The sequence below is a fragment of the Pteronotus mesoamericanus genome, unplaced genomic scaffold (genome assembly GCF_021234165.1).
Source record: "Pteronotus mesoamericanus isolate MK-2021 breed Mesoamerican mustached bat unplaced genomic scaffold, CSHL_Meso_final contig_25, whole genome shotgun sequence".
Classification (NCBI taxonomy): Eukaryota; Metazoa; Chordata; class Mammalia; order Chiroptera; family Mormoopidae; genus Pteronotus; species Pteronotus mesoamericanus.
The window spans coordinates 40,512,385-40,533,298 of NW_026555105.1; the positions used below are offsets into that span (position 1 = coordinate 40,512,385).

The 20,914-nt window shown below is 39.6% G+C and overlaps 1 protein-coding gene across 2 annotated transcripts in view; it reads left to right on the plus strand.

Moving 5' to 3' along the window:
- KIZ (kizuna centrosomal protein) overlaps positions 1 to 20,914 on the plus strand; it is a 163,407-nt gene that overhangs the window by 128,837 nt on the left and 13,656 nt on the right. For both annotated transcript variants that reach the window (XM_054574142.1, XM_054574140.1), the window contains 2 exons: positions 5,184 to 5,285; positions 9,314 to 9,410. In XM_054574142.1, coding sequence (XP_054430117.1) covers positions 5,184 to 5,285; positions 9,314 to 9,410 — 199 coding nt within the window. The remainder of the gene's footprint in view (positions 1 to 5,183; positions 5,286 to 9,313; positions 9,411 to 20,914) is intronic.

The window sequence follows — 20,914 nt, forward strand, 5'->3', positions numbered from 1 at the left end:
CTGCATGGAGAATGATTCCCAGCTCTGATTATCTGCTAGATTCCTCCAGCTGGTTTGGTGTCCCTGGCCCTGCCTCAATTAGTGTTTATTCCTTCATATGAATGCACTTTATCTTTTATATTTTAAACTTCACTTTGCCCTTAAACCATTAGAGGGAGCATGCATGGTGTGGGCGTGGACGTCAGGGTGGGGTGGGGTGATACCTGTCCAGCAGTCCCCAGCATTAATGTTGCCAAACTTTTATTACTTGTGTCAGGGCAGCTACACCTCAGATGAAAATTGTCCATGTCAGTTTCGGTGACTCTCCATTTACAAAAGGACCACAGGTTTAAGGATCAAATACCAGTGAGAAGGCATGGTTCAAAAGGGGATAGGCTCTAGCTGAAGAGATAGGAGAAATGAGCTGTCTCACTCCTAATTGCAGTACAGTTGAAAGCAGGCTCAGGCAGCCTTGAAGGGAAAGCCAACAGACCAATTAGTCCAAGTCCTTCAATAAAGTAGGGGAGTAAACCAGAATGGAAAGTGTATGGAACATGGGAATCCTATCTTTTCCAGAGTAGTGAAGTGGTCCCTTGCCACTAAGAACGAATTCACATTCCTTCCTTGCTAGACTCAGACCAGCAACATCAGTTCTGTTTTGTATTTGGACAAAATACTTAATCCCCCTAAATCTGAAATGTTGCAACTACTAGCTTGATATTTTTCACAAAAAAATTCTCTCCTGAAAATAAATACGAGGGGGAAACCCTCCAAAACACAATTTTCTTCTGGATGCGGGCAGGCCCCTTGTAGTACAGGCTGCACCCAACTTGATGAGTGTTCTGGGGGAACCCATATGTATCAGTGTACCAGCTGGCTGGTTGTGAGAGGGAGTGTTTGGCTTCAATGAATTTTTTTTGGAAGGCTCAACACATTTGCTCATTTCATGATGGATTTACAAGCACCCACACAGTGCTGAGTGTTTAGCAGTTTTTGACCAAAAAGCAGCATGACCCCCATGCCCCAGTCTCCCCCGTCTACCCCATCTCGCCCCAAGTGACTTTTTTTGTTTGTTTTCCTGGATGAAAAAAGTCTTCCTGATGTAGAAGATGTGAAACAAAAAACAGCAGAAGCACTAAAAGGCATCAAAATTGACAAATCCAGAAACTGTTTTGAACAGTGGAAAAAACATCCCCATAGGTATATTGCATCAAATGGAGAGTACTTTGAAGGTGACTGAAGTTTAAACATGTAAGAATAAATACAAAATTTTTTATAAATAAATTCCAGGGTTTTTGGGGTTCCCCCATATAGTACATGTTTTCCTGATTCTGAGAAGCATGAGAGGCAGCTCACTAAAGTCAAATGGTTTACCCTAGAACAGTAGACAAGAGGAATCCCAACTCTGGCTTCCAGCCACCAGGAATGTTTATCAGTAAGCAAGTCTTTTTTTCTTTTTCTTTTTTTTTTTTTGAATTTCTATCTTTGCTACTTTTCCTTGAGCAAGTAAGTTGAATTGAATACAAAAATAGCATAGAGTCATTAAAATCAGGACTTGTATACTAAAAGCTGAGTAACTTTTTGGTTGACCTTCATAAAATAAAAATAAAACAACATTTTCACCTCTTCTATAGTGTTTCTGTACCTTTTTAGAAATCAGACACTCTCTTTGATTTTATTAATACCTTCCCAAGTTATCTTACAACAAATCTGAAGTAAAATGGATATTAGGATTAGTTGGAGAGTGTTATGATGCCACCCTATTGGAACCACTCTGGGACAGTGGGACTAACCTACAGCAAGAAACACTTTATATCCAGGCCAATACTCAACACACACTGACAGAAGTTGTACAACATAATATTTTCCCCTCTGCATGTACTGCATCAGGTGTTTTGTTTATTAACTTTTTCTAAATACTAGTTTCAGTGAGCGAAACTGACTTTACAATCCAATAATGTTAAAAAGTATTACCTTAGAATTTATTATTTTCAAAATTAGGCTCCCTGTCCATACATATTTTAATTACATGGCATTTAATACTCCAAAACATGTACATTTTAAATACTTATTATCTTGATTGATTCTCAGTAAGATAAACTATATTTTTATTCTTCATTGTGATGGTAGTTTTAATCCAGTAATAAGGCCTTTGTGGTTAAGTTCTTAAATTGAGTCAGCAAAAGCAGAAAGGTGATTGCCAGCCCCTGGTGCTAACAACAGCAGGAACCTTTTATAACCACAATGAAGATGTGAACATGGGTGCTGTTTTGTTATGTCTGTGCTAAAACTCTAATTCTCCATCCTCCATTTTATCCAGATATCCTTGAGACTTGAGGTAACAGGCAATGTTGTGTTACTTGGGTGCTTTACATATGTGATCTTCATTTATTGCTTTTTTCCAACAATCTTCTCAACCTTAATTTACAATAATACATGCTCTTAGAAGCTCTGCAGGGCTAAGGGTGTCCTGTGGATCTGAGCCAGGTTCTGGCTGTTGCTGATTGCTTTAGTGCACCTGGCTTTGTTTCCTGCATGTGCTCTCTTGGTTCTCAGCTCTGGGTCTCTGAGCTCATCCTGTTTCTATTACTATTCTTCATGATGCTCCTACCATTCACCCAGCCTAGGACACCTGCACTAAAATGTGAGAGCCCAAGGCAGAGCAGGGAGTGCTTTGAAGTAAACAGAGGATGGACCAAGTTTTCTAGTACTGTTTCTTCTGGTTCATTCCTGTAGTGGCTTCTGCAAGGCCAGGAGTGGAGAGATACCATTTTACCATAGCTGAACCTATCTACAGACCCACTCAAAATAAGACTACAATTTGGCCACTTTAGATAAACATACAACTTGTCTTTGAGTCTTGAAAACTGGGTTCAACTAAATTGTTTTTTGTTTGTTTTCAGAGTATCTAAGAGAGGAAGTTCAAAACATAATTTGCATGCATTTGAAAAGTAGGAAGAATTTAAGAAACTTCTCACTAAATAGTAGAAAATTTAGTATTTCTGTGTAATTTTTCACACCTAAAACAATTAATAATAATTTATAAATATCAAATATACAGTGTTCAAATATTTGTTACCATTTCTTTAAATCCATCTATGCCAACTATGCCCACTATGCCCAACTATGCCATTGTATTGCATTTGGTTTATATGGGAGGGCTGTCCAGAAAAAGTCCAGCCATTGTTAATATAATAACAGTTTGTGTAACATCAGTATAACCTGTCAGCCAAGGTGAGTGGCGTGGAATGCACATGGGTGAAAAATGACGACTTCACTGTACTTGTCATTGGGGCGGTAGATGCCATTGAGTGAGCATGGGTACTGTGTGGCCATTGTATTCAAAATGACTGACCAAGCAGAACAATGAATCTGTATCACATTTTGTGTTAAGCTTGAACATCCCTCCCTGGAAACTATTCTTATGATTCAGAAGGCCCACAGCTATGGGCAACTGGTGATCAGCAGCTTCATCACAACAATGTGCCTGCTCATGCATCACATCTTGTGCAGAGTGTTTTGGCAAAACATCAGATCACCCAGGTACAGCCCAGATTTGGTGCCCTGCAACTTTGGGCTTTTTCCAAAACTAAAATCATCTTTGAAAGGGAAGAGATTTCAGACCGTTGATGAGATACAGGAAAATACAGTGGGGCAGCTGATGGAGATTGGGAAAACTATGTGAGGTCCCAAGATGCCTACTTTGGAGGCAACTGAGGCATCATTGTCTTACATACAGTGTTTCTTGTATCTCCCTCAATGAATGTCTTTTTTTCATATTACATAGCTGGATACCTAATGGACAGACCTCTTATGTCTCTTAAGTAGGGTAACCATATCATTTATTATTTAAATTAGGAAACTTTGATAACAGAAATGGATTCCATTAATAATTACACTGGGACAACAGACATAAACCTGAATTGTCATGGACAAATAGGGATAACTGTTCACTACTTTCTTTTAATTATGGAAACAATATGTAACATTAAATTTACCATCTTAACCATTTTTAAGTATATAGTAATTAGTGTTAAATATATTCATGTTGTTGTGCAGCTGATCTCTAGAACTATTTCATCTTGCAATATTGAAGTACTTTACCCACTAAACACTAATACCCCACCCTCTTCTCACCCAGCCTTTAGTAATCACTTTCCACTTTCTGTTTCTATGATTTTCACCACTTTTGATACTTCATATGAGTGGAATCATACAGTATTTGGCTTATTTCACTTAGCATAATGTCCTCAAGGTTTAGTCATGCTGTAGTATGTGATAGAATTTCCTTCTTTTTAAGGTTGCATAATATTCAATTGTATATATATGCCAAATTTTCTTTATCCATTCAACTATTGATGGATGTTTGGGTTGCTTCCACCTCTTGGCTGTAGTGAATAATGCTGTAACGAACAAAAGTGTGCCGATAACTCTTTGAGACCCTGTTTTCAATGTTTGTGAATATATAACCAGAAGTGGGATTACTGGATCATATGGTAAATCTATTTTTGATTTGTTGAGGAAGCTCCATATTATTTTCCATAGTGGCTGTACCATTTAACATTCCAACTAATAGCTCACAAGGGTTCCAACTTAACTCACATCCTCAACAACACTTGTTATTTTCTGGTTTTATTTTTTCTTTATACTGTCCATCCTGATGGGTATGAGGTGATATCTCATTGTAGTTTTCATCTACATTTCCATAATGTGATTTTGATCATCTTTTAATGTGCTTATTGGCCATTTATATATATTCTTCAGAGAAATGTCTATTCAAGTCCTTTGCCCATTTTTTAATAAGGTTATTTGTTTTTTGTTGATGTCAAATTATATAAAAGTTCTTTATATGTTCTGGATATTAACCTCTTATCAAATATTTGATTTTAATTATTTTCTCCCATTGTGTAGTTTTCCTTTTCACTCTGTTGTTTCCTTTAACACACAAAATTTTTAAGTTTGATGTAGTCCTATTTGTCTGTTTCGTATTTTATTGACTGCTTTTGGTCATCCAAGAAATCATTGCCAAATTGACAATCCTGAAGCTTTTATCCTATGGTATCTTCTAAGAATTTAATAATTTTAAGTTTTATATTTAAGTGTTTAGTCATTTTTGAGTTGATTTTTCTGTATGATATAAAGGTCCAACCTCTTTCTTTTGCATACAGCTATCTGGTTATCTTTGCCTTTTTTGTAATCTGTAGAAACAAAAGCCTACCAGTTGCTGAAGCAGTCTACCCTTGAGTATAATACAAATCCAGCTGAAGACAGATTCCAAAAGGATGCTTCTGCATCACAACTGTCAGGTAAGCAAGGGCAGATTCAGCACTTGAAATCAGTGTCTAGGAGACCCAGGGCAGTGACCAGTGCTGTGTTCAGGGAAGGGTGGTTATTCGAAGGTTTCTGGAGTTCGCTTTCTAACAAATTGTTACTGGGTCAGAATGAGCCAGTACTTTTTCAATTATTAATCAATTGCGAGTTTGGAAAACTCTTCCCTCCTGCATATGTGCTGGCTCCTCAAGGCTTGGATTCTACCTTTGTGTATCATGATAGTGACTTATCACTAAATACCACAGAAGATACCCCAAGTTACTTTCCTTCCTACATCTTCCAATTCCTTCTTCTTTAAATTTTTTTTTTTAAATTTTAGAGAGAGAGGAAGGTAGGAAGAAAGAGGGAGAGAAACATTGATATGAGAGAAAAACATTGATTGTCTTCTGCAAGTGCCGCGATGGGGTACAGAGCAGAGAGCCGACAACCCAGACATGTGCCCTGACTGGGAATTACATCGTCAACCTTTTGGTTTGCGGAACAACACCCAACCAACTGAGCTACACCTGCCAGGGCATATCCTACAATTTCTTAATCATCAATGAGGACCATCGTCTTAGGCTATCCTCCCTCACCAGAATTTTGGGGGTGGGGGTGGGGTAAAAATTTATTTTAAGCTTACATGTAGTTTTTTCAATCCAAGGTGTTTAAGTGTAATTTTCTCTGTTTTCTTATATTTTTTATTGTGTTTTATTATTTGCAGAGGAGACTGGAGATTCAGGAGATTCAGTCTCCTCTGCAAAGTGGTTTTTATTTTATTACACCCTTTTTTGAGTATGTCACTTCAGTTCCCTTTGTGAAAGTAAATGAATTAATACAAAGGGGAGTGAGTATGTGTCAACATTATTTACATAAAATACCATGCCATAATTTCACCTATCAGAATGAACAATGATTTCTTAATATCACATAATGCCCTGTCTATACTCAGATTTCCGAGCTATCACAAAGATGTGTTCACTGGATAAACATTTTTTTAAGGGACATACTAATGGTGCACCAGACTTGTCTTTGAAGAGCTATTTCCTAGATAATATCAGTGTTAGAATTGGTTGCTGAAAAATTAATTCATTTCAGTTGTTTTGAGAATTCAGGGTGTCACTGCAGGATAAATACAAAGCCCCGTGCCTGTTAGTGAAAAGCCTCCAGGGAGGTCTGGCCATACTTGGTGATGGTGGCTATTTGGATGCCACAAACATGAGATGTTGTTGTTTGTTGAGGTATAAAACAGGGCCTCTGCCCCTAATGGAAGTCTTCATCACTTTGGAGAGATAGAAGCACTTGTGAGCCCTTAAATGTTTGCTTTTCATCACCTTCTTTACATCTGAGTCACAGAATTAGAGCCCAGCGGGATCTTAGAAAGTATGTATCCAAATCCCTCATGTTACAAATGAGGCCCCAAGAGAGCAGTTCCAAGCATTATAGCTGGTTAGCAGACATACATAGTTTGAAAGGTGACTCCACAAATTTGTTTTGGTAAGTGTACTTTGGATAGTTAATTGGACATGTTCAAAGGATGAGTAAATTTGATATTAGTTGTAATCCATTAGATGTGTATCAAGATTATAGTACTATTAATATTAATTAACATATTTTTGTTAATTCATAAATGAAGTGATATTTTATAGGTTTTATAGTAAAATACTCCTAGATTAAGTTTTCTCACTCCACATTCAAAATTACATTACGTGTTTTGCAAGATTCTTCATTTTCCATCATTGGGATCTTAGAAGTGCTTCTAATGGAGTTGGCTGTCATTGTAGTTAGATACTGGCTTTAGTATTTTACATTTGATCGTGCATTACTTTTTCATTCTCGTTCTTATTCTGATCCTGCGGAATCCTCTGAGCTATTCCCTAGATATTCCCTAGATAATACTGGTGTTAGAATTGGTTGCTGAAAAATTAATTCATTTTGGTTGTTTTGAAAATTCAGTGACTCACTGCAGGTTAAATACCAAGCACTGTGCCTGTTAGTGAAAAGACTCCAGGGAGGGCTGGCTGTGCTTGGTGATGGTGGTTATTTGGATGCCACAAACATGAGATGTTCCACGTAGTGGTGGGGATGTGCACTCTGAACTCAAGAGCCAACACCAAATCTAACTATTGAAGAAGCAGTGTGTGTTTCAGTTACTTTCTGCATCAGATGTCTTAGGTCTTTGTCTCTGAACCTATCGCTAAAAAAAAAGCCACTTAAACTTTGTGCCTTTGTTTTCATATCTGAAATGGCCTGGTTCTATGAAGCAAATGCAGGCCCTGTTCAGGTCGAACATGGATACATTATTAAGAGAATCATTCTGCTGCAGAGGTTATATGCAGGCAAGTAGATTACAGGTTAGAAACTCAGCAAATGACTTTTGCTGAGATGCCCATGCACTGTCTATCTCTGATCTTGGGCAATTGCCAGTTAAGCAGCAAACTTGTAAAAGTCACACTCAAGGCTGAGGACTCCAGGACACACAGGTCAGGAACTTCCCTGCAGGCTGGGGGCACCATGGGCTTCCCCCAGCTCCAGGGAAAGAGGTGGATTGTGCATCTTCCCAATCAACATTTACAGGCTGGTTAAAGAGTGGCCTTGATGTTTTTCAGTGGAGATTCAGTCTCCTCTGCAAAATGGAAAAATAGAAGATTTGGCAGAGGGACTTAAAGGTGAGTGGTGTTGTTACAGAACTCTGCCTGAGCTATTCTGGAACAGCTGTGGGGTTTGATTGCCCTCCACCAGGAAGTGTGACTCCCAGTGCAAGAGTCTGGTGAAAAAGGAAAGGGGTTGTTTAAAGGTTATACAGATTCAGAGTGAGGACAGATTTTTACTCTTAAATCCCACTCCCTTTAAAACACCCCAAAACATGTAATCCTGCCCCCCTTTGCTAACCCAGGCCAGTTTCAAAATACACCAATCAGAAATACCATCTCTCAGAAAAGCAGAAGTCCATGGCTCACATTCCAGGCATCTCCCACTAAATCTGTGTTTGGTTAGGCACGTCCTCACAATTCCCAGCACCGCCAGCCATGCAGCTGTGTTCTCCAGCCAGGTTTCCCAGTGGGTCTCCTCCTTCTTACGCCGGCTTTAAATCCAAAACTGTGTGGCACCTCCTTATACATCAGGCCTTATGGCAGACTGGCAGGAGCCATTCTACACCCTTTAAAACCACATGGCCACTACATTGTGACTCCCCTCTACTCTCTCTCCCTCATGGCACACCAGCTCCTATTTTAAAATGCTGACCCAGAGCTTCCTACATGACCTCATATTCAGCACTATATGTTCTGAAAGCCATGTAGATCTTTTACCCGGTTGGTAGTATGCTTCCCTTCAGGAACAACACAGCTATCCACTTGCCATTGTTACGAAAAATATCTTATGCCATATCATCCACTCTCCCTCCCCTCAACCAAGGGCTGTGGGGACTTCGGGGACCCCTTGCTCTGTACCCCATTTCTCTGTGAGCAACCATCATCCAGGAGTGTCAGCTATTATTGAGACCTGGGTTCCTAGCACCCATTATCTTGACTTGATGCCATAGTTGAGGCCAGTGTGTTCACATGTGCATCTTGGCCATTTAAAATGGTGTTCTTTGAGCACTGGCCAGATGTCTCAGTTAATTGAAGCATGATCCCATACACCAAAAGGTTGCAGGTTTGATTCCCAGGCAGGGCACATACCTAGGTTAGGGATCCAGTCTCCATTTGGAACACATACAGGAGGCAACCAGTAAATGTTCTCTCTCTCTCTCCCCCCGCTGCTCCCACTCTTGTTCTCTCTCTTCCTCTCCTTGTCCCTATAAAATCAATAAACATATCCTCAGATGAAGAATAAATAAATAAGTAAATAATATCAACATGTTATTCCTTGCCTCAGAAGTTCCTTGTCTCCTGTGGCTTGAACAGCATCTTCCTCTGTTGATATTTGTTTTATCAGAGTTATTGAGAGGTCCCTTCTTTCTTTATTGCAGCCATTGCTGCATGGAAGCTAACACTCCTTCTCTTGTTTGTGCTTGTTACAGGTTTGAACATTGGCAGTGGTACACTGAAGGCAAAGACAACTAACAAAATTACTTCAGAAGCCAGTTTTTCATCTAGTGAAGGAAGTCCTTTGTCAAGGTAAAGTCATAAAAGCTTTTCTGAATAGTGGCAACAAGATGAGAAAAGTCAGTACACAATCAGACTTTAGCTACATATTTTGTTGTCTGACTTGATAGAACATTATGGTTTAGGGTTTTGTTTATCTAAAATAACAGTTGAAACTTTAGTCTACATTTGAAAATATTTGCACCAGAGCCAAGTATTGTTTTGCAGCTGTTGTTTCCTTGGTTTAAGACTCAATTGACACCTCAGTGAACCACAAATTAGTGTCTACAGCTGCTCGCAGTAGGGCTGCTTAGAGACCACACAATGGAAAAGGGCAAAGAGAAAACATCAGACCTTAAAGGAAATAAAGTGGCCTGGTTTGTTTTGTTTTGTTTTTTGTTTTTTTTTTTTTTGAGACAGCTGATATATATGCTAACAATTGCTGGATATTTGTTTTTGTACTTTTCTTTTTTAGTAAGTATTTGGGCTAGATTATACCTTCCTTTTCTGATACTTCAGTTGTATGCTGAATTTGTCATCAACATTAAATACTAATCATGCTGTGACATTGAGTCACTTAGGAAGAATTTATAGATGGGAAAAGAAGTAATTGTCTGATGAAATACCTACTTTTCCTGATTTGGGATAAATATCATTTAAAACAGGACAAGTTTCCTTTTGTTAGTAACATTTCTCATTTTAAAAAGTCTTTTAGATGATTGCATTTCATATGAATTAACTGCTTACTCCATTGAAATTTTAAAACAGAAACGTCACATTTCTAGTATCCTATAAGATAGATTTGATTCAGAAATACAGCATTTTTAAAATTTTTTATTTATATTTTGGAAAACATTACAATATTTTTAGGACCTGGGATATATTAAAATAATAGCAATTTTCTGAGATTGAATTCTTGCTTTTAGAAACATGGAAAGTTCAGTTTTAGGGAATTATTTAATTATCAGAAATTATTTAATACCTGGGTTTTCATCCATGGTTTTGAAGAAACTGAAAGATAAATTATGGGTCAGGAAGAGTATTAAAGTATTATTTTTATGATTATACTATAAATGCAAGTTCTAGCTCTTCTAAAATAAATTTTAAAAGACAATATATTCTACAGGTATTTTTTAGAGCTTAATGTTACCATTTGGCATAATAATGCATACATTTAGTTTTTAAAGATGGTTAGAAATGTTTGTCTTTATTACATTTTAGAGGCATGAAGAGAAACGCAGTTTTCTTAACCTTTATTTATCTTCAGGCAATTTTTAAATACATTCAGAAAGCAGTTGGATTCTGTAGAACATTTTTTCTCAGCTTGATCATTTCATGGTTTACACCACCTATATTTCATTATAAAATCCAACTTTTTTCTTATTCAATTTGAGGCAGGAGCCTTTTGTTATTACTGTTGTTTGTGCATGAAATTAATTTCTTAAATAAATTACAAGTAATTACGTCATCCCCTTTAAGAAAAAAAAGTCTTCAGGAAGCCTTGATTCTAATCCAGCGAGGAAAAAGTCTAGGCGCCAAGTAAGTGGGTTTGAATTTATCTGGTTTTGTTCTTCTGCTGGGTTTGGTGTTGTTAAAACACTACCCTGGGCTTTGGAGAGCTCCAGTTTTGCTGTTTGTGCCTGGATTCACTGAAGTTTCTTAGAGGCTTACATTTAAAGATCCCACTTACTGCAGTCACTCCTCGTGCTTTATTGCCTTTACAAGTGGTCTCAAAACCAGTACTTGAGAATAAACATAACAGTGCGGTGCTGCTGTAGCGCTTTTAAAAATTCTTCTTTGCTCTATTTTGTCAGTGAGCTGATGAGCAACCTTAAAAAAAAAAAAAAACAAAAAAAACAAAAAAACCTGCTAGACTTTAAAAAAAAAAAAGAAAAAGAAAAAAAAATGGTTTCCTCTGATGTCCCAGAGACAATAATTATGATGTGCTAGTTAAGCCCAAACTACAGCTGAGGGATTTTACTTTAAAGCAGCGGCTTGGGTGCAAAACTACATTTATAGCTCTTTGTCTGCACCTCATTATGTGTGGGCCTGATTCATTAAGTAATTGGTTTGCAGTTGTTTACATGAGTATTAAGGCCTTCTTTTCAGCTGCCTTTGAGAGATACATTGTGCAAATGTTGCCTGCAATGAATGCAGAATGAGGGCCAGAGGGTCCATCCTATTGGCTAAACAGTGTACTCTGTTGAAAAGCCAGAGAAAGGGATTGGGTGCTGCTTTGCATAGCAATGACTTTCTTAATAAGCGGTACAGATTAATACACACAGGCTATAAAAGATGCAAAGAGATACTCTTAGCACATTTATACATGCTCATTTCATTGTGATGTGGTAGGGTCCGGATGCTTTCATATTCTGTTTTTTCAGAGCAGCAGCTTCAGTGTATGAGCCGTAATAGAATCCGATGTTTATTGTATTATAAATCACAGGCAAGCAGGCAGATTGGCAACAGTTTATTATTAAAGATTCTTTCAGGGTAAATCTTTTTCTACCATTGTATTTGCTTCAGCAAAATCATTTTGTGGCTGAGTGGGGATGAAAGGCATAATGTACGAAGGAGTGAGTCCTAATAGGAAGCTGTTCTCCGAGTAAAGACCACTTGTTCCCTTTTGTTCAGGGGTGCATGCCAGAGCTTCCTCTCCTCTGAAAACATTGTTTTGCTTTACCTTCCCCAGGAAGCGGTTTTCACTCTCCCGGATACATTTATTCAATGGAGAGTATATTTTAACAACCTGTCATGTAACTTCAGTTTACTGGCTGGATCGAGATAATGTTCTACAAAAGAAAGCGATGTGTGTTTACAACATAATTGCCTGGGGGAAAGATAGCTGAGGTTACCCAGCCATCACAGGCACCCTGGGAGGGCCTGCATGGGTGGCATTCTGTGCCAGCTCTGCAGCTATGGCAGTGGCCAGCGGAGGGCGCCAGGCTGCAGCTGATGTTCTGCTGGGGCCGTGATATCTTTCTTCTTGCCAGGTCATTTCCCCCTGGGATGATGTGAAGATCACAAAGAAAGAAAAATGAAGTTTTCCTGGATGTCCTTTAGGTTCTCATATAAAAGACCCCATCTCCATCTCTGGCTTAGCAAATCTGCATGCTCCTTGAATTTTACAGAATTAGCATCTTCTTAAATAATCCACATGCTTTTCATCATAAACTAATATACTGTACTTTTTCTACAAAGAGCACAAAAGAACAATTGTTTGATTATCTGAAGGGAAGGAGTTAACAAACTGACCCCAGACAGCTGAAAAAATGGCACCTGCTGCAGGGCCCCTGGTTAACCATCAGGGGGCGCTCAGACTTTGTTGAATTAGACTGTCTCAGACTTTGGTCTGCCTCTAAAACTTAAAATTAGTATTTATGGCTATTTGTTGGCACACTCATTGGGATTTATTCTTTTTGGATTATTTTTAACCCTCCACTTTTCAGAAACATGTCTATTTTGAGGAAAATTCTAGCCGAAGTTACTATGTGAGACATTTTAATATTTTTGACTAGCAGTCAAAATCACTAAAAATTGTAGAATTCTGAGTCTGGAGACCACAAATTCTCGTAAGTTAGATATTTTCAGGCTTATAACAAAATCCTAAAAATGGAAGAGCATTTCCTGCTGAAGACTTTCCTCATTGTCCCCAATACTATAGATCCTGTTCTCAGCAGGACACTCATTCAACTGATAAAACCTCAAAGTCACATTAACTTGGTAATTTGTTAACGGGCTGTGGATATCTTTTTCTTTCAAAAAAATGATATAGAGTGTGAAGTTGAGAGTCATTGTGTTACTAACATTAAGACATCCCCCATGTCTGCTGTTTTCCAAATTTCTCCTCCGTAAAGCCAAGCATGAGTGTCCAACCCCCTAGCCTGTTTTCCCTCTGTTGTTGCCACTCAGGAGTTCCTGTTGCCTACACCTCCTCAAGCACTGAGTGTCCTGCACTCTGCAGCACCCTCCCAGCCAGTTGCCCCAGCTCCATGTGTTTTGAAATCTGCATCTGATAGGTTGGCTATCTCGGTTTCATTTAGTTCTTTTTCTGTTTTTTTTTTTTTTTTCCGCCTGTTCTTTCATTTGGGCCAGAATTCTTTTTCGATGCCCACATGTCATTTCCTCATACAGCATGCTCTGACCTGTATACTGACTTTTATTCCTGCTCTTTTGCTGGAATGCTACTGCTGCACTCTTTCACCTGGCTGATGTCTACTACTAGATTATCAAGGTTTAAATTTTAACTTTCTGAAAGTTTCCTGACCAAAAGCTGTGGCCCTGTAGCTATTTCTGTTTTCATCTGTAGCTGTGAACTCCTCACTGAGGTGTGGGTGGCTTTTCTCAATAACAAGTGCTCAGTAACCATTGGACTTCCTGAGTGATCATCAATATATAGCTCGAGCTCACTGTTCACACACACACACAAAGAAAATGTCATGTCTTTCTTTTAAGTATATTATATTATGCTATTATAGTTGTCCCAATTTTTCCCCTTTTGCCCCCTCTGCCCACTACCCCCTTTCCTCTAGCAATCCCCCCCACTTAGTTCATATCCATGCATGTAAGTTCTTTAGCTTCTCCATTTCCTATACTATTCTTAACATCCCCCTATTTTGTACCTACCAGTTATACTTCATAATCCATGTACCTTTTCCCCTATTCTCCCCCTTCTCCCTCCCCACTGATAACCCTCCAAATGATCTCCATATCTATGATTCTGTTCCTGTTCTAGTTGTTTGCTTAGCTTGTTTTGTTTTTTAGATTCAGTTGATAGTTTCGAGTTTGTTGTCATTTTAATGTTCATAGTTCTGATTTTCTTTTTCTTAGATAAGTTCCTATAACATTTCATATGATATTGGCTTGGTAATGATTTAACTTTGCCTTATCTGGGAAGCATTTTATCTGCCCTTGCATTCTAAATGAGAGCTTTGCTGAATAGAGCAATCTTGGTTGTAGGTCCTTGCTTTTCATCACTTTGAATAGTTCTTGCCTGCACAGTTTCTTCTGAGCTGACAGTCTTATGGGAACTCCTTTGTAGGTAACTCTGCTTTTCTCTTGCTGCTTTTAAGATTCTCTCTTTATCTTTTAACTTTGCCATTTTAATTATGATGTGTCTTAGTGTGGTCCTCTTGAGGTCCAACTTGTTTAGAACACTCTGGTTCCTTCACTTGTATGTCTATTTCCTTCACCAAATTAGAGAAGTTTTCTTTCGCAATATTTTCGGATAAAAATTTCCTGCCCTTTCTCTTATCCTTTTGGCATCCTTATGCTTTGGGTGTTGGCACTTTTGGAGATGTCCCAGAGTCGTCTTATTCTTTCCTCGTTTTTTTGAATTCTTGTTTCTTCTTTCAGTTCTGGTTAAATGTTTATTCCTTCCTTGTGTTAAATTGTTGATTTGTACCCTGGCTTCCTTCTCTTCACTGTTCGTTCCCCATAGATTTTTATTTATTTCACATAGTGTATCCTTCATTTCTTCCTTTATTTTGTGGCTGTACTCAATGAGTTCTCTAAGCATCCTTATCACCAGTGTTTTGAACTCTGCATCTCATAGGTTGGCTACCTCCATTTCATTTACTTCTTTTTCTATTTTTTTTTCCCTGTTCTATCATTTGGACCAGATTTCCTTGACTCCTGAATTTGGCAGCCTCCCTGTATTTGTTTCGGTGTATTAGGTAGAGCTGCATTGACTCCTGTCTTAGTGCACCTATTAAGCTGTATGGGGTGGACAATTGGGTATTCACCAGGGAGGGGCAACCCGCTTCACCACTTTGTGGCTTTGCATTTGGAGGAGGGGTCAGTGAGGAGACAATAACACTGCCTGGCTGATGGAGGCTTGCTCAGCACTTGCCCTGTTTTCAGTAACTTCACCCACTTCTCATATGCAACTGGTGCCCTTCCATCCACCACCTTGGTGATGGTTCCCAGAGTGGGTGGGTTTGCATACATTCTAGGACTGTGCAGGTCCTTTAAACTAACTCTCTTGAGAGATTGGCAGTTTCTTCCGCCATCGCAACCCCTACTGCTTTTTACAGCCAGAAGTTACGGGACTTAATTTTCCTGGTGCTGTAACCCTGTGCTGCAGAGTCTGGCTTGGGATCACTCACTCCCAAGGCACCCCTCCTGATCCTTATCCACCACATGTGAATATGGGACCACCCATTCTGCTGACTGCTGCCATACCGTGTGCTCTCTACCCCAGGTTCCCTTTTCCACTCCTCCTACCTATCTAGATGAATATGGCTTCTTTAAATTCTTGGTTGTCAGACTTCCATATGATTTGATTTTCTGGCAGTTCTGGGTGTTTTTTGTTTTGAGGTTAGTTGTGATCCTTCTTATGGTTGTACAATGATGTGAAGCATGCCTACTTACGCTTCCATCTTGACCATACCAATCATCATTTCTCTATAAAAGTCAGTTTCACAGTTACCCTCACCTCTGTATGGCATCCTGTACCCCAGCTGCAGGATCACATATTTAAGTTATCTGCATGAGTCTGCAGGAGAGGGAGGGGTGTATGTATATACATTTTCAGAGACTCTTTTGGTCAACTTTCATTGTAACTTCTCTGTTCGTGCATCCTGCATTCAGTTTTTGGGAAGCAGAACCTGGGTGAGCACACTTATAGAGTGTCTTACTGGGATTCTTACCTGAATTTGATGAGTGCTTGTAGGCTCCTGGAATATGTTGGGGGCCTGGATTGTTACCCCCTCCCCCAGTCCTGCTGTTATCAATTCTCAGCCCACCCTGAAACTTCCCTTTTTGGCTAATGTCAGTTATTTTGGTGTCTTCCTCCACTGAAGCATGAGAGCCCCAAGGGTACGGATCAAGTGTGTCTTGTTTGCTGCTACAGCCCCAGCACAGAGCCTGATGCATATTGTCATCTGAGAGAGTGAGCAAATGAATGAATGAATGAATGAGCAAACTACTACAGACTAGATGTCCTGCCCACCACTTGTGGAAGGCCTGGTGGAGGCAGTTTTCCTCGCTCTTCCATCTTGACTGCCCCCACCCATCAGGCTCCTCAAGGAGGACACTTCATATATCTTGGTCCTGTTTCAACTGAAGTCTGTCCCCATATCTTACCCTTTCTTGGCCCCCTGTGCCTGAATATTCATCTCCTCTGCTTAGAACCCATGAAACCAAACCAAGCATATGCCTCTCTTCATCCAAATGTCTGGACAGTGCAGCAATGCTGCTTCCCCCAAAAGTTGCTGTATAGACTCTTGACAAGACTATCTTTGAGCTTATCAGAACACTTCAATGAAGGCATTATTACCTCATTTTACAAGCAAGAAAATGGATGCTTAGAAGGTTAGGAAACTTTTCCAGGGTCATGCAATGGGCAGAGTTAGGTTTTGGGAATAGAGCCTGCGTGGCCCCACAGCTGACAGTGTTCCAGCTTCTGAAAGGAACACCCACAAGAAGTAACACACGGACCAGTTTCATATACCCAGGTTTCCCCTGACCTGCTGTTTTACCACTTCTCACAAGGCCCTGTGGATACAGAGGTTTGCAATCTGTGAATTTTGTGTGCTGGGAAAAACATTTGATCTACTTCAGCCCTACCACTGGCTGTCTTTGTGTGTCTTGGAACATATTCCTCAACCTCTCTGGAGCTTACCTGAGGATATGTTTATTGATTTTAGAGAGAGGGGAAAGGAAAGAGAAAGAGACAGAAACATCAGTGTGAGAGAGGAACATCAATTGGTTGCCTCTCATACACTTCCTGACTAGGGATCAAACCCGCAACCTAGATATGTGCCCTCACTGGGAATCAAACCTGCAACATTTTGGTGTACGAGACGATGCTCCAGCCAACTGAGCCACCTGGCCAGGGCTTTGCTATAATTTAATAATAAGCTTCTTACAAAGCCAGAGGTTTTCCATGTTTCATTTTTGACTCTACTTACTGGTTCCACAAAGCAAAACAATACTTGCAGATGTCTTTGCCATCAAATTTTGTATTTATGTTGACTATTTCTAGTGATATTAGTCTTTCGTTCATATAAAATGAATAACCAACACTTTTAATTTTGACTATTTTCTTTAGTACCCTGTGTCATGATTACATACCATAGGTATTCACTCTGTGCCAGGTACTGAACTTGGAATAAAACTATTTTGCCTGACCTTAGCTTCTTAAGTTTAGCTAGGATAGAACAAATGTGACTCTGATTAGAACCGGCCTAATTTGGTTTATCAATAGCAAGGGAATTTATAAATAATTACTGAAATGCATCAAAAAGTAAGATGGCTTGATAAATAGACAGAGGTAAGAATATGATAAAAGTCAGTGTTGCAGAATGTTAACAGTTGAGCATCTCCTAGCTTATGTATGTGGTGTCACTGTACAGCTAGGGAGGAAAAATTACCAAAAATTCAGAAATCATTGTCCCATTATGATGAGACAAGTAGAACATGATCACATTTTAATTTAATCATTTGTCTGTGCTATCTTACCTGAAAATGATTTATTTTTAAGCAGGACCTCCAATCTGTCAAATTCTAGGAGGAAAAAATACCAAGTCTGATTTCTTAGATTCCAAGAGTTTACCCTTAAAAGGCAATGCAGGGAAAGCAGACTTTCTGGTTTGCAGCACACATCAGCCCTGTTTTACCACAGGCTGGGCAAACTGTGGCTCTGGGGCCAAGGCCTGACCACTGCCTGGTTCTATATAGTTTTTAGTGGTTTTTACATTTTTAAATGATTGGAAAAACTCCAAAGAAAAATAATGTTGCATGATAGCTGAGAGTTGTATGAAACTCAATTTCACATATTGTCTATGGCCATTTTTGTGCTGCAACCAGAGTTGAGTAGACAGAGACCATATGGCTCATACCACCTGAACCATTTACTCTCTGGCTCCTTACAAATAACCCTTTGCCAACATCTGCCTTACAAGACAGAAATGTTACTTTCCTGCTTTCAGGGACGATTAGGGATATTCCAAGTATACCTGGTGGAGTATGGTAACCATGTCCTATGGCCTGTAACTTTAACTTTTGCATTTCTCATGCTTTCAAATTGAATTTTTGTTCTCTCATTTTTGATAGTTGTTAAATTAGTTGGCCCTAAATAGCACTCCAAGAAAAATTCTCACACTATCCCCTTTGGCCTTCTCTTAGCTTTAGTTGTTGTGATCCAAAAAAGAAATGTTGCCTCTAAAAATTATGTACAATAAAAATCAGCCTTGAATTGCAGTATCACATTGACTTGCAGAAATGGTTTCCCAAAGGGAAAAATTGTTACCCCATAGATGTGAGGATTGAGTGGGAAACACCTGAAAGCATCTTCCACCTTTCTCAGTGGGTAAACTACATGAATTTAGTTCGGAAACATGTTCCTTGTAAGAATGTTTTTGATAAGAAACTTGAACAGTATGATTATGAACTCACACAATAAATAGAAATATGCAAGTGAAATAATGTATTATCAAACAATGATTGAGTGCCTTTAAGCAGGACCCTGTGCTTAGTGAGGCTCATGTATTCTTTCCACACATATTCACTGAGCACCTACTAAGGGGACAGAACCAGGTTACTCAGATGAACTGAAACAAGTGTGATTGCTACCATCATGGAGCTTACCCTCTAGAGGGGAGGGATCTCCTGTCAGTCAGTTACACAAATGGGTGTGAAACAACAGCTTTGATGAGATCTCAGGTTGGAGGGTGGGGTTGGGGGATAGAGGATGGGGAAGGCTCCAGCAAAAGGGCCCAATGAAGTCTGGGGCATCAACCTTAAATGTACTGTTCAGGATTTAGTTCTTCTACTAAAAACAATGGGAAGGCTTTGAAGAGTTTTTAGTAAGGAAGAAGGGTGATCAGATTTGTTTGAAAAAGTTCACTCTTGTTGCTGAGTGGGAAAGATGGATATGGTATCAGCAGTCAGGGGGCTGTTACAAAGGTTAAAAAAAAAAAAAGGTCCAGGCAAGAGATGCTAGTTTTGTTCACCAGATAGAAGGAGCCTGGTTTGGCAGGGAGGGGACCAGCCTGAGATGATCATGAGTTTGGTAATGGACAGGCATGTTCACCATGAGGCACTTGGAAGTAGCCAAATAGAATTGCATCAGGTGAGCATTGGACATGTTCCTGCAGCTCAGACAAGTGTCCCAGGCCATGGGGACCTGGCCTGTGCCAGCTTGCCTCTTTACCCTTGGTCATGTCAAGAGATCCTGGCTGCCACATCCCACTGCATTCTGCTCCTCAGTCCCAGGCTGTGAAGTCCTTTCCATCTTTCAAAGCAGAATCCAGGAAGCTCCTTGCTTTCTTGAGGATCCTGCAGTCACCCCGTTGCCCAGCCTGTACACTCAGTTCTCCCAGCCAGCAGTGCCCTCACACTCTCCCCCTGCAGCTCTTATTGGGCCACAGCTGACAAATTAGCTTCTCTTTGTACCCTGCTAGTGTTTTTATAATTCCCCTCTCCCCTCTAGCACCTCACCCAGTATCTTCATGGAATGGGAGGTGGATAAATAGTAGACACAACCCACAGTGCATTTAGAGAGAGAGAGTGTGTGTGTGTGTGTGTGTGTGCACGCGCGCACTTTATATAAGATGAATTTTTTTAGTATCATGTTGTTGGTCCCCACCTTACTGGCAGTCTCTCTGTCAGCACTGGACCCTTTCAGGTGGTCATGGGAGCATCTACTCTTGTTGGAGAAATGGCTACAGGCCACTAGTTGGTCATAGCAAATAAAAAGGCACCAAATTTAAAAGAAGCATCAACATATACTGAACCTAGAAGATGATGCCTTAGTGGAACTTGTTTTCCTGAAGAAACAAATATGGAAAGTGTGGCAACTGTGGTAAAACGCAGGTTTTTAGCCATGGGCTAACCAGGCTTGATCCAAAGGGAAGGAGAAGATGCTAGGGTTTCCAGCATCAAGAGGACCAGGGTCCTGGCTTTGAGAAGAGCAGTGCTGGTGCACACTGATGTCTGCACCTTTTCTCAGCATTCTTCCCACCTAAAAGGATGAAATCTGATTTAATGAAATAATCTATAAATCTAAATGCAAGTGAGTATTTTGGCAAGAACACGGGAAATAAATCAAAATGGCAAGCTATACACAAGTAGCAGTTTCTTGTTTAATACCTCCTTTGATCATTCAGTGTTTTTAAAGAGAAAACAGGCCCAAAATGGAGTCACTTGCTAAAGCCTAGTACACCAAACTCAGACTTAATATCTGACCTATCAGTTTCAACCTTCTACAAGAATGTAGTATTAGTCAGTCTGAATTTTCTGATTAATATCAATCAGAAAATCTGTCACAAGAGTCCTCTCCAAAGAAAACTTCAGAAAATCTACCTGATAAGACTGCCACCTTCCTCTAAAGGCTTGAAACAATCCGTTCTTTTCTTTTGTTGATAACTTTCATGTTCCATCCAATTTCTGTCTGTAAAAGCCTTCTATAAGGTACAGCTTCTTGGGGCTCCTCTCTATTTCCTAGATGGAATGCTGCCCAGTTCATGAATTGTTCAATAAAGCCAATTAGATCTTCATATATACTTGGTTGAGTTTTTGTCCTTTAACTGTAT